Source organism: Contarinia nasturtii, unplaced genomic scaffold (assembly GCF_009176525.2).
Source record: "Contarinia nasturtii isolate CC-2019 unplaced genomic scaffold, AAFC_CNas_1.1 Cnas_scaffold_129, whole genome shotgun sequence".
NCBI classification, from domain to species: Eukaryota; Metazoa; Arthropoda; class Insecta; order Diptera; family Cecidomyiidae; genus Contarinia; species Contarinia nasturtii.
Window position 1 is genome coordinate 454,883 of NW_022197486.1, and position 22,220 is coordinate 477,102.

Sequence of the window (22,220 nt, forward strand, 5' to 3'; positions counted from 1 at the left end):
CCTCTCCCAACGATAGTTCACCTTCTGGCCTGGTGGGATTCGGTATTTTATCGATCTTATGCGAGGAAACTATCAAACATGTAGTTATTTGTGGTTAAAATTTCAGATTTCATACATCTAGACATTTTTGTGAAAATTCGAATTTTGGTACATTTGGCCGAACTTTTGGTGGAGTAGCCATTAAAAACGGTCGATATTTTGTTCATTTTTGTTTGGCTAGTCACAGAGCATCTTTTCAGAGTCATTGGAACACATTTTGGCCCATAAAATACTTCAAATTTTAAAACTCCCATTTTTGGCCATATTTGCGCTATCAAAGGCCATATCGTGAAGACAAGAATTTTTAGGGATATAAGCTATGCGGCATTTTATAGCTTAGACTTGGGCCTTAAAATCGGTGAAATTTTCAATGCACCAAGTTGAGCTAGTTTTGGAGATAATGACCATTATGTGTCCGGCCAAACGGTAACTTTTTGGGTTTTGGCCAATTTGGCCACTCCAACTTGAAATTTTTGGACCGCAAATGGCATCATTCGATAGCTCACTTCAAGACCTTTCCAAAGAGGTGCATATGTCCGGGGTGTGTCAAGTGTATGTGCCTCGGTGACCGTGGGGACAAAAGTGAAAAAGTGACTTTTGGAGGCCGGCCACGGCCAATATGGCGGCCAAATCGAAAAGTGCCGGAACAAAAAAGTCTTAGTTTTTTATCACAGAAAGTTTCAAAGAGGTACGCGAAAAAAGTGCACAGACACACAGACAGACATTTTGATTTTTCATAGAGATTCATATGAAGTTTTTAAAATAATAAATTTTCCGAACGGATTGATCGATTTCGACGGTTAGGGGGTGGTTAGGAAGGTATCGAGCTCTAGAATCGGAATATCGATGTTTCAGATGTCAACGACCTCATTTAGTACCATCTATGGCCGTAGAACTGAATTATGACCTTTTTTTTGAAAGGACCATATTTTGAAGACAGGTGGACCGATTTTCGAACTTTGACATTTTTTCTTGATCTATAGCCCAAGGCCTTTCCAACTATACATTAATTGGGGCGAAAGGCCTTCTAGGTCTGGATTTCGTATATTACGTGTATATGTAGCGAGTTCGACTTTTCAACACACTAATGTGGTTTCGTCACTCGCGCGAACTGCCGTCCGCTGTGATAATATTTATTTTTTTACATAATTCGTCACGACATTAATTTTTTATCTTTTTTATTCACATTTCACCAAGTGGACCGTTCTATGAAGAGACAAAATGCGAATGCCCCTCATCCGTGCCATCTTTCATTCAATAGTTGAACTCAATTTAGTTACACTGCATTGAATCGAATAAGAGAAAAAAGACAACAACAATAACATGGCTACATATATCTGTTGACCAGTGAGATACGTATAGCAGTAGAATGAAAGAATGAACAGAGCGTATATGTGTATGTATGCATCAGCACGCACAGCACAGCTCTGTGTGGCCGTGTTATTGTTGTTGTTTTTTTCTCCATTTCGTTTCAATGCTATAGACTAAATTTATCTTTTCGATCTAATTCGAACTAATGTTAGATGGCGCTGATCAGTGAGACTCACATTGAATAGTCTATAATCTCATATACGTCAACATCCCTTGCATTTCACATTGTTTTTTTTTTATATTTATATAATAAATAAATCCCGTACAAAATTCAATACAATAACTGTCAAGTGTAGTTTTGTTAATAGGGATTGATAAGTTTATCGCGTGGTCCACCTGTCAAAGCGCTGTCGTCGACTTGTTCCACGGGTTTGTAGTGAGTGGGACAAAATAAATCTATGAACAGCAAAGAATGCTGTTGCACTCATACACACAGCATTTGCATGCTATCTCCGCCAAACTCCGCACAGTCCCGCCATCGACAAAATTGCTCCGCAAATGAGTTATATGGGATACAAGAAGAAGAATATCATAAAAATATGGCAGCGGTAAAAGATATGCTTGTGGTATATTTGATTCACCGATGTACCAATTTGATGTATGCAATGCACTGTTATATATTGGTGTAAATTGTAACGTATGCTGGGAATTGGTCATTTGGATACACCATAAATCGAGAAAGAAGTGCGACTTATCTACCAAAAACTTTACGGTTTATGTTAAACACCACGCCTGGTGAAATGTATACACCAAAATTCAGCGTTGTATCTCATACACTAGATACACCAAAAATTCGAAAAAAGTTCGTAATATACCGAAAATATTGCGAATACACCAAAATATACACTACTTTTTGAAAAAAAAAAACCTTCATTTGTGCCCACTGAGAACCCAACAATAATTTGAAAAAATATATATTGTACTACATCGAGGCCTTTACTGGTAAGTAATTGTTCTCTTAATTTGATGAACGTTGTTAAAATGAATAAAAATTACACTTGAACATACATGGCCCATTTGTTTATTATCCATACAAAAAGTTTAGTGGCAATTGAGTTTGATTTTTCGTATTGAAATCTTTTTTTGTACATGAATCCAAATATTTGTTCAAAAGTTATTGAATATGTTTGACGATCTTTCAAAAACTTTATATGAATATTTTTTTCAAAACTTTTATGCACTATGTGAAGGGTGAAAATAGTGTGTTTATGAAATTTATTGATCAAAGCGAGGAAAAGTTAGTCTTACGGATGTTGAATCCACAAACAACATCAAAGACGAATAAATTATTTTTTATCATGTGTAATTTAACTTGATTTAATCCAATTTCCTCAAAGTTTTGTGGAAAAAAAGCGAGATAGTTTCGATTTTAATTCATATGGCCATGTTAGTTTTATGTACCAAAAGTGGTTGGGCGCATCTATTGGGTTGACGCTTAATAGCTTAGTCAATTATCAGAAAGATCACAAATTTTATTTATGAGATGCGAATTCAAATTGAAAGCCAATTAACATGTTAGATTTTTCTAGTGAAATTAAAATATGATTGAAGAAAATCGTTGGTATTTTCTTTTATCTTAGTACGACAATATGACGCATTACCGAAAAAGAAACCATCTAAATAATGACAGTAATTATTGATTGACGTTGAAGAAACTGTATTAGCCTTATGGCATTCCAACGGCATGTAATAAATATGTTTGGTCACGTAATATTTTTGCTGTGAAACAATGGTTGGCAGACAAGCAATTGTACGACTTACACATTGATACAAATAGAAAGAATGACAATGAGCACTTAGATAAAGTAACATGCATTTAGAGATGGGGAGAAATTATTGCTGATTCAGTTTTGATTAGATTCGTCAATAAAATTACAACGCCGGTTGTCGTCGTCGTCATCGTCATCATCATCATCATCTGTTTCGGTTGTTTTTTGTGGCGATTGCCGTCTTCAAATCATTTCAATGCCATTTCTCTTCTGTGATTCCCTTTTCATTTGGGTTTTTTTCCTTTCGTTTCTCTCTTTTTTTAACTTTTAAATCAAGCTAAAATCAGCCGGGTATTAGAATACATTTGAGATTTATGTGTTTTGTGTTCGTTACCAATCCGTTACGTAATGTCGACTCGAGATAATTCACATGCGAATCGCCTTTCACGACAAAAAAAAAATAAGTCTCACATCAGCAAAAACAAAGAACAAAGCAACTGTTGAAGAAAAAAAGCCAGTTCATACATTATACCCAGCGACAAATCCAGAACCAAAACGAAAAAAGGCAAATGTTTGTCGGAGTGAGAGAGTGGGAGAATGAGAGAGTCAGAAACCATAAAAATCTGAACGTCCTATCGGCTGGTGCTTTTGTGTATTATACGCCAAACAGAGCGGACACCATCATCATCACCATCACCACCACCACCATTCTTACATAGAAGAACACACGCATTACAAACGAGTGCTCGGCACTGGCAAATATCTATTGGAATGCGGTTTAGATTTACGTGTGACATTGTCGAAAAATAATATACGTCATCTGGAAAAATTTAAAAATGCTGGTGTTCAGCTTAACAGATCAACGGATTTAAATTTAATCCATAGTTTTGCATATATCTTCTGTTTGGTTCGAATGTGCTGTTATCCGCATCGCCACCGCTACCATACTATTTTCAACATTTTTACAACATTTAAAAGTTTGTATTTGTTATACAGTAAAATGTTGGCTGGGTCGATTTTGATGGTAGCTAGTTGCAGGGACGGTTTATGCCGGATACGTGTTAATTTCATTTTATTTTGGATACTTAAACATTTCTTTGACATTTAGTCGAGAGCTTGATACTAACTCCATTATTTTATTCTTCATATTCTCGAAGCGAATTCATGCACATTTAAAAGTCTATAGTCTCGACTTCAGGCATGTTTGTTCATCTCCACTTAAGAAAATTTAATCCGAATTTTGCGATTAATGTTTCGCTCGACATCATTCATAGGCCACTCGCAATCATTACTCATGCACACACACATGCATCCCGATAAACACACAGATCCATACACATGTATGTACACAAATATCTATCAAGAGAATCACAGCGGAGGGCAGTTCGCGCGAGTGACGAAACCACATTAGTGTACAAAAGCAATAGAATAGAGTCAATGCAAAAGCAATTCTTACTGTATGCACTGACGAGAATGGCCTGAAACGATTTTAGACTGCCAAAATACGAACAGAGACTACTATTTCTGCAAATGATTACTCTTGAGGAGAGACGCGAGATGGCGCAAGTGTCTTTTATTTTCAAAATTATTCACGGAGACATAGCTGTCCACGAACACCAACGAACGAACCGTTCGTTCGTTTTCAATGTATATTTTGTTCGTTCGTTCGTTCGTAGAAAATGAATTGTTCGGATTGTTCGTTCGTATGTTCGTACGAACAACGAACAACGAACACGTTCGCTAGAGGCTTTCATGTAAGATTTTCTTTCCCGAATTCGACGAATAAACAACAGTATAACAAATGATGCAAATTTTTACAAATAATGCAAATTTTTACCGATTTCACTATTTCGTGCCAAAAATCCACCGATATTGGCCGATATGCGAAGTGTGTGTGTTCTGGAAGTGGGCTTTGGTGGATCCTCAGGATCATCAGAACCGCTTCAAGTTCTGGAAGTGGACCCTCAGGTACTGGTGTCAATGAACGTTCGTGTTCGGTTCGTTTTCGAGTTCGTTCGTTTAGTTGACGACCGAATACGAAAACGAACCCAATAATTTCAAAACGAACGAACTCGAACGAACCAATTAAAAATTAAACCGAACCTAAAACGAAATCGAACTCATAAATTCTAATAACGAACGAACCCGAACGAACTAAAAATTGATCCGTTTTACAAATACTCGTGTTCGATTCGAAGTGGGATTGACATTTTTTTTTGTCTTTTTATTTTAATTTCTTTTTAGTTTTTAGTTTTATATTGAGATAATGATAATGAATAAGTGTGAAAAATTTGAAAAAAAAAATTATTCAAATGGAAATAATTGAAATGAATGTGTTGTTTTCTGTGGAAGCATTCTGGCATTCAATTTTTGAGACACACACGATGTGTCATTACAATGTTTGTAATGATTACATCGGTCAACATTATAACAAATACACAGTCGTCTGAGTTTTGCATGTTTGTGTGAATGTGACAAATGTCAAAATATCAATAACATTGATTGCTATTTGATCAATACTCCATATCTCTGTGTGAGTGCAACATTTATCCCGGCAGTGTTTGCGACGCCATATTCTAATCGTTGGTTTCGTTGGTTCAGTTCACCTAAAGTGCAAAAAATGTCAATTTTTCTTGATAATTGTACCCAAACATCATTGTACAAATCAATTGATAATTCGACACAAACAATTGGCCGAACCGAAAACGAACGAACTAAATAAAACTTAATCCGAACCGAATACGAAAACGAACCCAATAATTTCAAAACGAACGAACTCGAACGAACCAATTAAAATTAAACGAACCGAAAACGAAAACGAAATTAATTTTTTTTAGCGAACGAACTCGAACCAGTATTTGGTGGTTCGTTGACACCCGTACCCTCAGGATGGGCCAAGGGATTGTCAAACCATGGTCTGGTCCATCCAGAGGATCCACCAAAGCCCACTTCCAGAACAATAAATTATCAAAAAATACCCGAATACAACCGATATTTTACAGATATGCCGATATTACGCCGATATTCCAACGATTTGCCAATATGCAACGATAATGCAAATTTCATCCAATAAAAATACATGAAAACCCCTAGCACATTCGTTCATTCGTAATTTATGGAAATTTATTTTCTTAATGTAAACAAATATTGCGATAATAAATGTAAATTGTAAAAACTTTAAATCAAATAAAAAAAGTAAAAAATAAGCAAAATGTTGACTCCAACAGGGAGCCACAACACCTAAGTGGTTCAATAGCCTAAAGTACATTTATTATCGCAATATTTGAATCTTTAAATTGGAAAATAGCGCTTACAAAACTATTGATATCAAATAAAAAACCTCCATCGAGGTGAAGAACGACTGACTTAACCAACATTTGAAGCACATTTTTGGTTTCGTCACTCGTTCTCCACCTCTATAGAAGTTTTTTAACGAAATTTGTAATTATTAAAACATAAGTTTGGTGACTATATTATATCTATTGAACATTTCGAGAGGAGAGTATGTTTTTATTCAGACATTACTAGCTATAAGCGCTGAATAACATACTCTCTTCTCGATGTATTCAATAGATATGGAAGATAATTTATTTTTATTTCTTCTAAAGGAAGCTGTTGAACAATTACGTGCTGTAGCATCTGGCCTAAATGGAAAACATGGTTTAGACACAATTGAAGCGTTAAAATCACAAGCGAGAGAACGGGAAAAGAAGGTAGGTCAATAGATATTTCTGAGTGTTAATGTATTCTATTCTTCGCGATCCTCAATAATACTATTAAGTCAGATTTTAAATAACGTTTTCCGGGGGAAAACCTATCGTGTTAACGGGAAAGTTAAAGTAGAAATTCACAATCCACAATCATGTATATTCGCTGGATTCACCTTTTTCATCTGTTTGCAAGAATAGTGGCAAAAGCCGACACCTGAGGCAAATTTTTCAAAATTTACCCCCGGGTAAATTTTAGGAGATTTACCGGTTTGACCCCCCTCTGAGAACTTTTTTGTCAGATTTGCAATATAAATGTATAAACAGTAGCAAAAAATACACTGATTTTGAAGTCAAACTTACACAGAAAAAAATCACAGTACACAGAAAAATTATCTACCAAATATTTTCGTTACAAAATTGATATAATAAATTTTGTGTTTCAAATTTTGGTTTCGTCACTCGCTCTTTACCTCGATAGAGGTTTTTTATTTGATATTCCATACAAAGAATAACGGTTAATTCATGGGCTGCGAGGGCGCCGCATGTGTTTGTTTTTCATCTTCATATCCAATTCACTTGGTTTTGTTCAATGCTCGCATATTCTTATAATGACTGTTTTTACTGAACTTTTTTTTGTACCCTCTATCTCTCCGCCACGTATCTTTTTTGGTGTCGTTCTCGATACGGCTCATTTAATTTGCTGACATTTGTTTCTCGGCGCTGGTTGTTCCCTTTATGGTATACATTGCAAGATTAACCCAAAAATTAAGCGAAAATGATGTCAAAGCTGTTTCAACTACACAAATATAACGTTGAAAACGAAAACGTGAAATATCGCACAAGCCATTATTATGTTTAACGCTTAACGGGAAATTGATCCTTAAGTTTCGATTGTGGTTTCCACATTTGAACATTTCAAATCATGACCCAACCAAAAATACGCCACGCATCTTCTATTGAGAAATACGAATGTGGCATGCTTAAAATAGATGTCACGGATATGAAATGATTCAAAAATTAATTAAACTAAACACATATTGCTTCTATATCTAAGCATATAGATATAGAAACACTTTTAACTCTTAATACAATCGATTGTGTGGTGCATGGTGCTACACTTGCAAATGTATATTTTACCACAACTACATATTATTTGTTGTCTAATTCTCCAGCGTGTTGTAATTATTACGAAGGAAACAATCGGACTGGGCCCCCGATAAATCTCATCGGAGCGTCGAGAAGCATTTTTCAACTCCTACGATTCACATCTATCTATAAAATGACCGAAACCAAATCAACGCTATCAGGAAAAATTGGCCCAAGCGAATTGAACAACAAGCCATAGATAAACGTATTTATTATCATCTGTATCAACAACTAACAGTTTAGCCTATTACTTACCACAATTTTGAACGCACTCACATCGATTCGAATCGAATCATTCCATACTGATTTTCTTTTGCACTTTACGTTCAGAAGTACAATAGAAGAATCGGTTCCAACCTGTTAAAAATAGCAATCTCCTGTCTACAAATAAATTCCAGTCGGTCGTGTTAAGTAAAGTAGAACAAAAAATATTAATGAATACAAGTTTTTTTTTTTAATTTCTTTATTCAATTTTCACCTTTAAACGTGTATATCGATTGATTTCAATTTTTTTGGGTGTGCTTGCGTTTTGCGCGTGACATCCACACATTAGTGATTTTCTTCCACATCTTTTTTTCTCTGTTTTTCATTTTGTATGAAGTCCTTAGTAAGAAATATAATATTTTATGTAATTTGTTTTCCTTAACTTAAATATTTTTTGTTTACTTCAAATTGTAATTTTTATTTCAATTCAATGTATTTACCACATAAGTAATATATGTACTTCAAATATATATATATACTCATAGATTTTTAATTCTGTCCTCGTTTCTCATCTGAAATAACTACCATTTTCTAACTTATTTCACTCATTTTGCTATGAATAATTTGGTACGGGCGGCGTCCGTAGGACGTTGTATATCGGTGCGACAACGATGCACTGATGGAGCACAAAAAGTACCTACAGATTCATGTGAAACTTAATTTCCATTTTTTTATCTTTTTTTTTTGTGTGTCAAAACAACAGTCATCAAAATCAACTTCCTGATATCAATGCCCTTCGGAATCGCTGCGCTCAAATTATTTTCTTTTTTTTTTTTTTTGTTTTCGTTTATCGATTAATTAAATTATTTGAAATTTAAATTTTTTGTTGGTTTTGTTTCTCTCTTCATGCAAAATAGGTTTTAATTCATGGATTTGACGTCAGTTTTCTTTTCGTGGATTTCTTGAACTAATGAATCGTTTGTCTTTCCACTTATTATAAATTGTTGTTCATCATTGATTTAATTTAAGTCTCTGAAATGAATTGACCTGAATTTTGCACATAAAATTCATTCAAACCATTTTCTTTTTAATTAAATAGTTTTTTTTTATTCATCTTTTGTTTCAAGTAAAATTTTCTGTAAATTTTTCTTTCACCATTTGTGGGTAGTTTTGTGTGTGTATGTGTTTATGTGTGTTTTCTGTTTCAGCGTTCTTTGTTAAGGAAATGAAAAAAAAAACGATCACAAATGTTTCTCTTATTTATTAAATATTTCTAGTTACAGTATGTGTACGTGTTTTCTCTTTTTTTATTTGACAAAAGAAGAAACATTTTGTATTCCTTCCATTCATTTAACATTTAAATAATATTAAAAACTATTTAACATTCAAAATACAAGTTTGCCAATGCTAGCAAAATGTTGTGTGTGTATGTGTGTTTGTGTCTGTGAGTGTGTATGTTTGTGTGTGGCATGCAATTCATCATGTAATTGATTGGATTTTTGGCGTAGTTTTGCGTTTTCTTTTCTTTTAAATTAGTAGTTTTTTTATTTATATTTTTATATAATGTAAGTGGTTGTTTTTGGATTGTGTATGCCAAATCTGGAGAAATCAAGTACATTATCATCAATTAAGCAATGGATATTACAATGGTTGCGTTTCAATTGTAAGAGTGAATGCAGTCAAAATAATGAGCTTTACGGTAAAGAAGCCCGAAAAGAAGAGATTGTTTTTGTTCATATTATCATTTTATCAACACGAAAATGAAAAATTCATTATTATTATTTCTTTTAGCTACATATTAATCATAATCATAAGTGTCAATTAGGCGTTATATTTTGCTCAAAAAAAGCACTCACCACTCGTAAAAGTATCATTTATCTGAATATGTTCAATGATATTTACTCCGGAATGAATGTTCATTGGCTCAGTCAATCGAGCACAATATTTTGATTCGATTCAATTTTGAGCCAAATATAACGATTAATTGCAATAATAATGATAGTTGATTTGTTTTGTTTTTTCCCGTATTTGCAGACAATGTCTGATGATGGAAAATTATGATTTTTTGTTATTATTTGTTTACCATTAATTGCGCTTTTTGTGTATGTATTTTGTTGTTGGCTTCGAATCTCTGTCTCAAATACTAATATTGTAACTTCTTTTGAAGTTTGGACAACAAAAAGAAAGTGAATAATTTAGTTATTTCGTTGAAATGTTATGCAATTACAATAGCTATTTTACTAACAAAAATGAAACAATGGAAGAAAAAGTGTTGAGATCATATACACCGTATTGTCCTTGGCAGACATATAAGGCGTAAATGGATTGGAAATTTGGATATTTATAATGGACAGGAAAAAAAATGTCAAAATTCATGCATATTTACTACGGTAATTTGCGTACAAATTTCGTTTTCTTTTGCTCATTAGCTGCAATTCTATCAAATATTTAAATCTTTTTGTTTTCTTTTTTCCAAAAGGTGGATCACAAAATCTACTAAAATGCGACACAAAAAAGACCTTTCTTTACAAAAATAATTCTCACACACAAACATTGAAATTTTGATAGCGGTGCATATTTTTTTGAATGCACCCGTTTCGGACACATCGCGGCAGAACAAAATAATTTTTTCACTATAATTTATGTACAAACACACGTGAAATGTTGATAATTCAAGAAGTTTCTGTTGATGGAAATTAATTTGGAGACAATACTCGAACGAATGATAAGAAGAGATCATCGATTCAATTGAATGCGAAGCCTGCGTGGACATGAGCAAGTTTTATCGGTAGTTTTTCATGTTTTTTTCTGATTTTTTTTTACTCAAGGATCAGTTTGGCTAATCTTATCAAATAGAACATTGGCTATATTCCTGTCAACATGTTAAATATTTTCAGTTGTTTTAAAATTAAACATTCTATTGAAATGTAATTAATGCCATTTTGTTTGCATATGTGTTGGGTTTCAGTGGATACGCAAATATTTTTGGAACTTTTGCAATTTTTTTCATGTATCTTAATTGTTAAGTGTGTGAGTGTGTGTGTGTGTGTGTGTGTGTGTGTGTGTGTGTTTCCTTGTCATTTTCTTTTTAATTACAAGTTTCAAGTTGGTTCTATATATTCATCCACTTTGTCATTTTTCTATTTTATTATATATTTTTTTACTTCTGTAATGAATTCTAGTTCCTTTTTCACATGACATTTTTTTAAATTTTTGTTTTTTTCTTCTTCGCTGTTTTACAAAATTGTTGCTTCTTTATATCGTTAATCAACATTTCAAATTTTTCGTTTTATTTTTATTTTTTTTTGCATCAATTCGTGTCTTTTTTGACTATTCCATTTCTCCTTTTTTTCGCTTTTTCACTGTTTTTTATAATTTTCTTCCGTTAAATTTCTATGTGTTTAATATGCAGTTTTAGTCGCTTTTGTGCCGTGAGGATGGAAATAGGAATGCTATTGCATAAAGTAATCTGGGGGATCAGAATCTTTCTCAAACCTTTTCGCCTCTTCCTGCATGCTTTCCTTTATTTTGAGGATAGCTGCCGATTCATTTTGGTCCTGAAATTGTGGGTTGTGTCGGATGAAATCAAATAGCGAGACAGACATACACAATTGAAAGAGATGAAAATCACAGAGCAGATGGAAAAAGAAACAGAGAAAGAGAGATAAACAGATTAGAATATTTTTTTAAATAATTTTTGTTGAAGTTTTTTGTTGTTTATTTTGTCTTACAAATTAAAAAAAATAATAATAGAGAAGTAGAAAAAACTCGATAATTTCACTTTGATAAGTGTTCAACAAATGCGAAACCGAAAAACAAAGAAAACAAAATTAAATATATAAAATAGAAAACACATATTTTCATTATTACGGATTATTATTGATTATTGATGCAGAATTTTTTTAGAGTGAATTTATGGTGTATGAAAATATATTAAATGTGTTGAATAAATATAAAATCTTTCGAACAATAGACACTTTTATTATCTGTTCAATGTCAAATGGATTACATTTAATGACTTTGTGCAAATAAAAAATACGGCACATGCTTTTCAATTTCATATTTGCATTGATCATGCTCGCAATGATGGATTCACAAAATTTAACCAAAAAAAAAAAAATGCGGAACTAAAAATTTCATTATAATCTCTATTATTATTAAGATCAATATCAAAGTTTTGATTATAGCAGAGATTTTTAGATCCATTTAATTTACATTTTTGTATTTTTGTCAATCGAAAGATAAAGAACGAGTGTAATCCATATCATATCATTCATTAGCATACTGGCCAATGCAACGTTTTCTATTGTCCAAATATTAAATTATTTAAATTACACACTGAACACCTGAAGGGCAAGGAAAATGAAACGATATCGATCGTTGAACTTTGTTGTTTGCTTGTTTTAATTGTTCTGCTTTCGGTTTTGTTCATATAACAAATAGCAAGAGAAACAGAGATAGAAAGAGAGAGCAAAGAATAAGTTTTATAGACTTTTTTTGTATATATTTTTTTCTTTTCAAGTCAGATCAAACTAAATCGAGATGAATAGTCGCATATGCGAATTAAAGTTATGTTACGCCTGAATCAAGCACACAAACCAGACCTCAAAAACGTCAAAACGAACAAAAAATGAACCCATTTTTTATTATTATCATTTGTATTTTTTTTTTCGAAATTATTTGATTAAATATTGATATTTTGTTGCAAATTTTGGCTCATTTATTACGTGAATTTAGTCAGTACGTTAAAAGAAGGTAAGTAGAATGTGAGAGACCCATCAATATTCATTGAGAGAGGCCCGTTGTTGTCGAAAATGTGTGATTCATTTTGCCTTTTGTCTAAATTTTCGAGAAATTAGCAGTTTTAATTCCTAATTTACCTTCAATTTTGAAATTTGGTTCTTCTTGTCCGGGCGATAAAGAACGAGGTAAATTTGTTTAATTTTTCTGCTTCTATCTCACACATCGAACAGCGATTCCATTAAATTTTTTGGTGGCTATACAGTCCGAATTTCTCGAGATCATTGAGAATGGCCGCTTTAGCAGAATTGAAGCTCAGACAAACATCGACACAAACTCCAGAGAAAAGTGTAACAACTTTTTTATATTTGTTTTTTTTTGTGTTGCTTTTTGTTTTGCAATCGGTGATTACGTGGTTTTTTTAAGCTCAAAATGTCAATTTGAATTTCGTTCGGTTCACAAACACATTTCTCTTCAATAATATAATGATCCAAACGTAACACGATAAAATGCAAGAATGAAAGATCTGACTGAAAACGAACAAACTTTCGAAATGTACATGTATCTCACAGTCGCTAGAATTTAAGTGATTTTTGGGTGCCTTTTTCCATTTTTTTTAACTTGTGTTTCTCATTTATGTTAGGTTCTGTGATTCTTTTTCCGTGTATGTGTGATAATGTGTGTGTATGTAAGTGTGCAAATCAGAACATTTAGCCCACCTTGTATGGCTCTTTGCTCTTCGATCTAACCCAAAAATATTTATAGGAACTCGGGCGGTTCTCAAAAAAAAAATATATATTATTTTTTCAAAAATCGATATTTCAATTATTTAATGTTTAAACATTAAATTTACAAAGAAAATTCTAATAAATAATTCGATATATCAATTGAGTTAAATCGAAATGGCAAAGGCTTAAGCATAGAGCACTGGTGCAAATTGTATTTCGTTTTTGTTTACGTCGCTGTTAATGCCAAAAACAAATCGAACACGAAATTGAAAGAATATACATGTAAAAAGGAATTAAAATAAAAAATATATCGTATTTATTCCAAAAATTACAAATTATAAATTTATAGTACATGATTTTGTTTTTGTTGTGTTATCGTTATCATTGTGTCAAAGAAAAAAAAACCGTTCTAATTTATTAAAATCGTGTATTTTATGGTTCGTCGTGTGCGATTTTCTGGGTCTTGTGCACACGATGAACGTTGCAATTTAAATTTAAACATAAACTAAGAAATGAAACTTACTACCTGAACTTAAATAAAGAATACAGCATAATTTAAACAACCAGACAAAAAAACGAATCTAATGTAAAACTTTAAGTTTCTTTTTATAAATTTACAGCATAAGAGCAAAAAGAATTAAGAAAAAAAAAACAAAACAAAAGAAAAAGTATTTCATTTCAAATTTCTCTTCATTTTTTTCTCTCTCTTTCCGATAATTTTGAGATTTTCATTTGTGGCTTTAAATTCTTTTGATTTTAATTTAACGATCTTTCCAGAAAAAAAAAGATTTCCCCAAAAAATATGATAATTGTTTCGAAGCACACACAAAACAATACATACCAGGAAAAACGAACCGATTATTATAAATAATACTTCTTCTTTCATTTCAACAGAACAAATCGTGTATTTGCATTGATCTATCAAATTTGTGAACTACCGAATTTAGTTTTGCAATTTTTTGTTTTGTTTTGGTAATTGGATGTCAATAATGAAAGTACAAAAAAAAGAAACATCACCTGGAAAGGTAAGAAAACGCAGTTATCCAAATAGAGAAATGTGATGTCACCAGCAATATTCCAACAAAATCAACCCTGTCAGCCCTCAACCCGTATGAGAGGAGAGAATGGGCATTCAGTGCCGTGAATTCAAAATGGAAACTTCAATACAAGAAACAACCAATGCGGACTATGGATATATCGTCGTCAATTTGAAACAAGTTCATTGCAGGGGAGCGACGTGAAACGTACGATTAAAAATCTGACATCAGAGCCAGTCCCTTTTAACTAAAAATGGTACAAATTCGCAATAGATGGCGCTTATAAATCGACAAACACACTTTCCTTTTTTTAGAAGAAAAATGAAAAATATTGAAATATTTTCAAAATATTTAATTTAAATAAATTTAAATGGAGTGCCTTCTAGTGCTTCTCTGATTATAATGGTTTTAAAGTACTATAGAAAATATCAAATGTGATATTTGTTGTTTCGAAATGTCAAAAATTTTTGTATTGGTTTATTTTCAAAATGCACAGAAGTTTTCAAGAAGAAATTAGTTATAATTATAATTTTATAAAATATTTTAAAGCACTCAATTTATTTTATCATATATGATATTTCAGTATAGGTCGACAGTCAGTATAGGTCGACAAGATACACACGCAACGGTGTTGACTATAGTGCACATCATGTATATCGTATAGTGTTCACTACACTCGACACTATTGTGTATCATGCGCAATATAGCTTGACAGACAACATAAGACATGTGCACAAAGGCACACTGAGATATCATATATGATAAAATAAATTGAGTGCATAAAATATTTTATAAAATTATAAATCTAAACAAATTTCTTCCCGAAAAATTCTGTGCATTTTGACAATCAACCAATACAACATTTTCGACATATCGAAACAACAAATATCACATTTGATATTTTCTATAATTCATTAAAAACAATTGAAAACAAAAGAAGCACTAGAATATTTCAATATTTTTCATTTTTCTTCTAATAAAATGTAAGCGTGTTTGTCGATTTATAAGCGCCATCTATTGCGAATTTGTACCATTTTTAGTTATGAGGGACTGGCGCTGATGTCAAGTTTTTTCACGTCGCTCTCATGGTTCATTGAAATAAATTGAGAATTTGAAGAAATTGTTTATGTTGTGTTTTTTTTTATTGTTAAATTGCAAACAAGTCATTTTGGGCACGGTGCTTAATTTGATGCGGTGCGTTTGTGTTTGTGTTTGTGTGTGTATGTTGTTTGTGTGGTTTTGGATGATATCAATGTTTAGTTTAATATATTCCAAAAATTTGATCTTCAATTCGATTGGATGCTTTTTCTTTCGTTTTCACATCAATTTGTTTTTTTTTTTTTTTTTTTTTTTGTAAAACTGACTTATATACGTCTTCGTAAATATGCTTATTTATTTCATTTTTCGACATTTTCGAAATCAGCTCTAAATTTTTGCGTTATTTTTTCTTTTTCTAAAAAATGAATCTAAACAATTTTTTCGATTTTGTCTGTTTGATTTGCCCTTTTTTATACAAAAAGAATTTTAGAATATTGTGCGCTCCATTTTCATTTCACTTGAACATTTGTAATTTGTTTGGCTTGTACTGTCTCTTTGTTCATAATTCAAATAACTCTCATCTTTTTGTTTTTTTTTTTTTTCGTTTAAGTAATTTTGGCTGTAATGCTTTCTAACTGATTTCTACTTTCTTTTCTCAAGGAGGGATTGTTGTTTTTCGATTCGTGTGAGTTTGTGAGTATGTGTGTGCGAAATTCAGCAATAAAACTATGAAAAAGAAAAAATTGTTGGAAGACATAAGTTGGTTTTAGTAAATAAAAGTTATCGAAAAATCCAGATTTTTTTTTATGTGTTTGCTTCATTTGTTTTGCGAAAATTGATCAAGCTACAGCAAAAAAAAAATATTTTTTATGAGCATTGATTAAAAAAAAAGATAGAATTTTCAACAGAAAAAAGAGATGTATGTAGATGTTGGCTTTTGGCTAAGCTTTTTGGTTTGGTGTATTTTTGAATTTGTCGATTTCAAATTGGATTTGAATATTATCATTTGGACCGATTTGAACAAACAAATTGTTTGGATTTATGGTTATTTTTGTAGTTGTTTTATTTTTACTTGGAAACTTTGGAAAGAAAATTATGACGTTCTTGTTCATCAACAGAGCGGAAATTCTATTTATGTTTAAGATGTTGCAAGTATTTTTGCCTGTGGCAAAACAAATTAAATAAGCAAAATCAATCACAAACTTTATGTTCTAATTTAGAGAATAAAAGCGAATTTCAAATCTAAGCCAGATTTTGTTAAATATTAGATCAATATGTTATTATAGAAAATTGCAGTGAAAAGTCCAGTGAACACACTTCAGCAACAGATATCGGTAACACAGTTATGATTTCGAAACATAATGATCATAATTTATTTGCGTTAAATCGAGAAAGAATAAAAAATGAAATTAAAATCGAATTCAATCATGATTTTATTCAGTTTGCCGTGTCTCATTACTATTTAGTTCAATCGTAAATAATGTTATATTTTGTCTGCGTTACCGATTTCATACATGCATGATCACTTTGCATTAACGTTAATCAAAGAATTCAAGCAACATTGGCCGTCATTTTTTTCTTTTTCTTTTTATAAATACGAAAAAGGCGTTGACATTTTATATCGAAATAAATTTTCATTCGAATAATTTAGGTTTCGTTCGCAAAAAGCACCGTTAAATCAGTTTAGCTGTTGGAACTTAACGCAAAGACACTTTCAAAGTCATCGCTTCATCGCATTTTTTTCTAAAAGAAAAATCAAACAAATAAGGCACATGTGTAGTACTGAGTTTTGATACTGATTTCGAAAAACAATTGGAACTATATCGGCCTTACAATATAAAAGAGACTTTACACATATTTAAAATAGATGTAAATTCTCTTAAAAGTGTTTGGCATTTACCCGCCTTCCGATCTTTACATACTACTGTAAAACCTCGTTTGCCCTCTCAACTATTTTTATTTTTCGTTCTTTGTTATTAGTTTACAACAAATATTTTATTGGCTTTTGATTGTACAACCGATTTGTTTGTTTGTTTGTTTTTTTACTTATAAAAAAGAAATCATTTGGTGAATTTTAGTTTATCGTTTTAAGACATGAACAAGGAAAAATTAATGCAAATTATACACATTTATTAAGAGGAATTCGAATTGATCCTGGACATAGAAATTTCCAATTTTTGAACAGAACAATCAAATACAATAGCAAATGAGTAGCGATGAATTTTGGTAACTCGCGCATAAATAGAGATAAAATCAAAGAAAAATAAACCCGTACAAAATCGAGAAAACAGAATTATCGTTCCATACAATTAAAAAAATCAAAACAGTAAAGTAAAAAAAAATAAAATAAAATAAAAGAAGAGACATTAGAGATATAGTTATTAACAGTGTGTGCATGTCATGATGGACATAGAAAATTTGAATTAATTCAATTGGCGTATTGTGGTATAATTTATAGTGTTTGGAGTGTGTGTTTTTGTTGTTGTGGAGATATAAGAAATAATTTGTTTGCGAGATTGCTAATTTGGCTAGTGTTCAAATGAAACTTACATTTTCTCCAGGCCCACCGAAACTCCCTAGATTATAATCACCAATACCTAAGGGGAGAATCACAAAAAAAAAGAATTCAAATAATTTAAAATAATCGACAAATAATCGAAAATAATCAATAAAAATGTGAAATAATTCGGAATGAAATATGCTGTTAGCATCAAGCAATTATCTTGAACGAATTGAGATTTGGTAGTGGTAATCGCGATTCTGTGGAAGAGAGAAGAAATTTTCTTTCGACGACTGTGATGCACTTTCATCGTCCATTTCTTTGGAGTTTTGAGAACAATATTTGGGGCCATTGGACAGTTGTGGCAAACTACGAAACTAACGATACAAAATTTACAATGTAATTCAGATATTTTTTTATAAAAAACAAAAGGGCAAAACGAAAAAAAAATTGAAAAACAAAACCCTACCGATCCTTTTTATTATGTCAGTTTTAACGCAAAATCGTCATCCAAAGGATATCGCTCATTGCTGACTGTTTGGCGACTTGTTCTAAGCGAATAAAAATATTTCCGTGCATCGAACGGGTGTATAAACTCTTGGCTTTGAGCATTCAATTCATTTTTAAATGCTTCACGTTTTTCTTTCGTGGGTAAGTTGGCCTTTGTCATGTTCGTTCTCCCTCAGAAACTGGTTTAACGTCATTTTCACGGTGAATTGTTCCATATTTGCAGGAATGACCTCTCCCTTGCGACGGTTTATTTTCGTATGAACAAGTGCTGTTTGTGGCTGTTGTTGTTGTTGTTGTTGCTGCTGAGCTATCGGTGGTGAACGTGCACGAGATGTTGATGCAATTGTTTGTGGTCGTGTTGAATATCTTGCTGGTACCACCACCACTTCGGTTGTTGTAAGCCGAGTCCATTTGGCTTTCGGTTCGCTATCAGTGTCATCGCTATCTGACAAACTGATGGGACTTAGAACTGGTTCATCATCTATCGATTCGCTATCACTGTCATCGCTAACACAGATCCACCGCTTAAACTGATTGGACTTGGAACTGGTTCTCTGGCAATTGTTCGTCATCTGATATCTCTATTGTTGGCACAGCATTTTCGAAATTAATTTGTTCTTCATCACTGCTGTACGATGATGGCAATGCTTGAGCCGGTGGTTGTAATAATTGTTGATTTATTTTTCTACGTTGTGCCAATCTCAATCGATTAAACCTTGATGACTCTGGCACAATGGGTGCCTGACGAACATCAACTAAATTTAAAAATCTAAATCTCCTACGTGCTTCTCCATCTCCATCAGCATTTTGCTGCTGTTCACTGTCATATCTTCTTCCATTGCTAACCACTTGCTTGGACAGGCCCTGTTCGGATCAAAAAATGAAACATCTTAGAATCGCATTTGGAATAAACTTTATGCCGAAAAATTGTTTATGAATCGAAAAAGCGAAAAGATAATGTTGTTGCCTTCGAAAGTAATGCACGCACAAAAGTACCGCTACATGCACAAAACACGTAAAAACATGCTTTACGACAATAGAAGTTAAGCTACGTAGCAAACGGTGTACCGTGCATCAAATGTTCAATGTAAATGGCGCAACACAGAATTGAATTTACAAAAAAAATACACACACACTTTTTCTCTTTTTCGAAATGAAACAAAAAAAACACGATTGGAGATGATTTTGGGGCATATTAATGTGCGTCGCTGTGTGTGATGTGTCCTGTGACCTGTGTCCTGTGTCCTGTGTCCTGTGGCTCCTTTTTTTTGTTACCGCGATAAGTCTTCTTCCAAAAACTCAATTCAAATTCTGACTTTGCAGGATGATTTGGGACTACTAGGAGACGTGCTGATTAGTTTTTGAGCAATATCTGTTGACCGGTGTAATTTTTTTTGGTCCGAATGGAGTACCCACAATTCATACATTTTACTTTTTTGATCATTTTTCAACCATTTTGGTGACACGATGGTTTCGTGCTCAGACATGAAATTTAAAATCTGACTTTACGGGATGATTGAGCATTACAATGAATAGATCTGGTCAAATTTTCAACGACATTGATTGATCGATGTAAAACTTAGACTCTGAAGAGGCACTTATGAGAAAAATGCCTTAAAATGATATTCTTTCAATTTGAACGTTGAAAGAATGTATAGTGGGGGGTTTTTTGGCACAAGAAATTCCCAAAATTTCGGTTCCATGCGGAAAAGTCAGCTTGCGTACGTAAGCCTCTTTATTTGATTTTGTTCTAATTCGGTTCAGAATGTTCGAATTTGTTGCATTTGAATGTGCACAAAAGTACCGCTACATTCACAAAATACGCAATAAAATGCTTGAAAACCACAATTATGAAATTCAAATTGAATGCTCAAGCACAACACAAAATTGAATTTACCAACAAAAAATACACACACCTTTTATTTTTTTATGATTGTAAATGCACAATGACTTGGAAAATAATTTTTTACTTTTCCGCACACACCTAGTGTGTAAGGTAAAGTATTGGAATCGGTCGAAAAATTAACACCCATCAAAAATGTGTTTTCTGGGTGTTTTTGGGGCCAGGGAACACGAATCTAGCGTTTTTTCGACGTCCGAATGTATGTGCGTACCCTGTACGCTGTACACAAAAATTTGTTAACACGATAACTTTCAAACAAGAAAAGTAATTCAAAGACTCTTCTGACTTCACAGGATGATTGGGGGTGCCGAGGAATAGAAACCATTAGATTTTGAGCGACTTTGGTTGACAGAGTGAAGTGTCATGTCTGGTGTGATGCCCATGGCCATCCATGGGAAAAATTCATTTTTTCTTCCAAAAGTGATATTTAATGTATAATTAAACACTCAAAAATGTGTATTGGGGGGTTTTTGGGTACGAGAAAACCGAATATGACGTTAGTTTTGCGATAAAAATATATTTCGAGACACTTTTCATTCAAAAATTTCAAAAAAGTTGGATTTTTGTATGAAAGCCATGCCTGTATGATATCGTAATGAGCTGAAATTTTGCACAGGTTATTTTCATCATACAAAAATACAATTTCAAGAGTTTGAAGACAATTCAATGCATAAAAGGGGTACCTTCCGAGCAAAATTTTGGATTTTGTGCTCAAAAACGAAAATTTTGTATATAAGGTACCACTCAATTGTATTAAAATTTCTTCAAACTTTCAGAATGTTAGCTTCTTGTGAAGAAAATAACATCTGCAAATTTTCACATGATTACGATATCATACAGACATTGAAAAGTCTATCAAAATTATTTGTATCGCAAAATTTAAATCATATTCAGTTTTCTCATGAATTCATATTTACGGTAAAAGATATGTAATAAATGCATGTTGTGGATTACAGTGCGAAAAAGTTCATCTTACGGATGTAAGACATTTTATTTTCTTTTGGTTTTCTCGTTTAATTCCGTTCTAATTCTGTTCAGAATGTGTGATGCCGGCAAAAATAAACACACACACACACAGGTGCGTATTTGATTTTGGTAAATGCGCGCCATACACAATACCAATACCAAATTTATGTCAACGCAGTTTTCAATAACACAATACAATACATTTGAATATGCTTACCCGAATGTGATCTTTTGTCGTTGCTACTGTTCTCGTAGTATTGTCCATTCGCTACGCCATATTGTCGTTACCGCTGTGACGTTGTTCCGATACAATGCTACTGTGTGTACAACATTGATTCCTTGTGTACCACTACCAAATCTCAATTTTCATCAGCAAATCATTTTGCTGCCGTGACTTTTGTTTCTATTGTATGTTTTGTCTTACATATTAATGATTTTCAATATGTAATCACTCGCTCACTCATTCATTCGCCCAGACACACAGTCCCTCTTTCTATCTTACATACATTCTGTTTTCATCATCGTCATTTGGCAATCTCATAGTATGTATACATATTAGAATTAATGCATGAATGACGATAATCCAAAATAATCAACAAATAATCGAAAAAAAAGAATC

The 22,220-nt window shown here is 32.5% G+C and overlaps 2 protein-coding genes across 12 annotated transcripts in view; both read right to left on the minus strand.

Moving 5' to 3' along the window:
• Positions 1 to 9,425: 9,425 nt before the first annotated feature.
• The window catches only part of LOC116348543 (single-stranded DNA-binding protein 3), a 34,005-nt gene continuing 21,210 nt past the window's right edge, over positions 9,426 to 22,220 (minus strand). For 9 of the 11 annotated variants that reach the window (XM_031779589.1, XM_031779582.1, XM_031779648.1 and 6 more), the window contains 2 exons: positions 18,273 to 18,319; positions 9,426 to 11,736 (listed from right to left, as the gene is read on the minus strand). In XM_031779589.1, the coding sequence (XP_031635449.1) occupies positions 11,632 to 11,736; positions 18,273 to 18,319 (152 nt within the window). In that variant the 3' untranslated portion in view covers positions 9,426 to 11,631. Of the gene's footprint in view, positions 11,737 to 16,010; positions 16,449 to 18,272; positions 18,320 to 22,220 lie in introns of those variants that run through there. The other 2 variants (XM_031779642.1, XM_031779636.1) reach the window with 1 other exon arrangement.
• On the minus strand, positions 18,328 to 22,220 carry LOC116348603. The gene is made up of 3 exons (XM_031779657.1): positions 21,819 to 22,220; positions 18,692 to 19,596; positions 18,328 to 18,599 (listed from the first exon to the last, which is right to left on the minus strand). Exons 1-2 carry the CDS (start codon positions 21,864 to 21,866, stop codon positions 19,258 to 19,260), a joined length of 387 nt encoding a protein of 128 aa, XP_031635517.1. The 5' UTR covers positions 21,867 to 22,220; the 3' UTR covers positions 18,328 to 18,599; positions 18,692 to 19,257.

Coding starts and splice junctions, on each gene's coding strand:
- LOC116348603 (XM_031779657.1), bottom strand. CDS start 21,866: ATGGACAATACTACGAGAACAGTAGCAACGACAAAAGATCACATTCGG. Junction 19,597..21,818: donor CGACAAAAGATCACATTCGG/GTAAGCATATTC, acceptor TGATCCGAACAG/GGCCTGTCCAAGCAAGTGGT.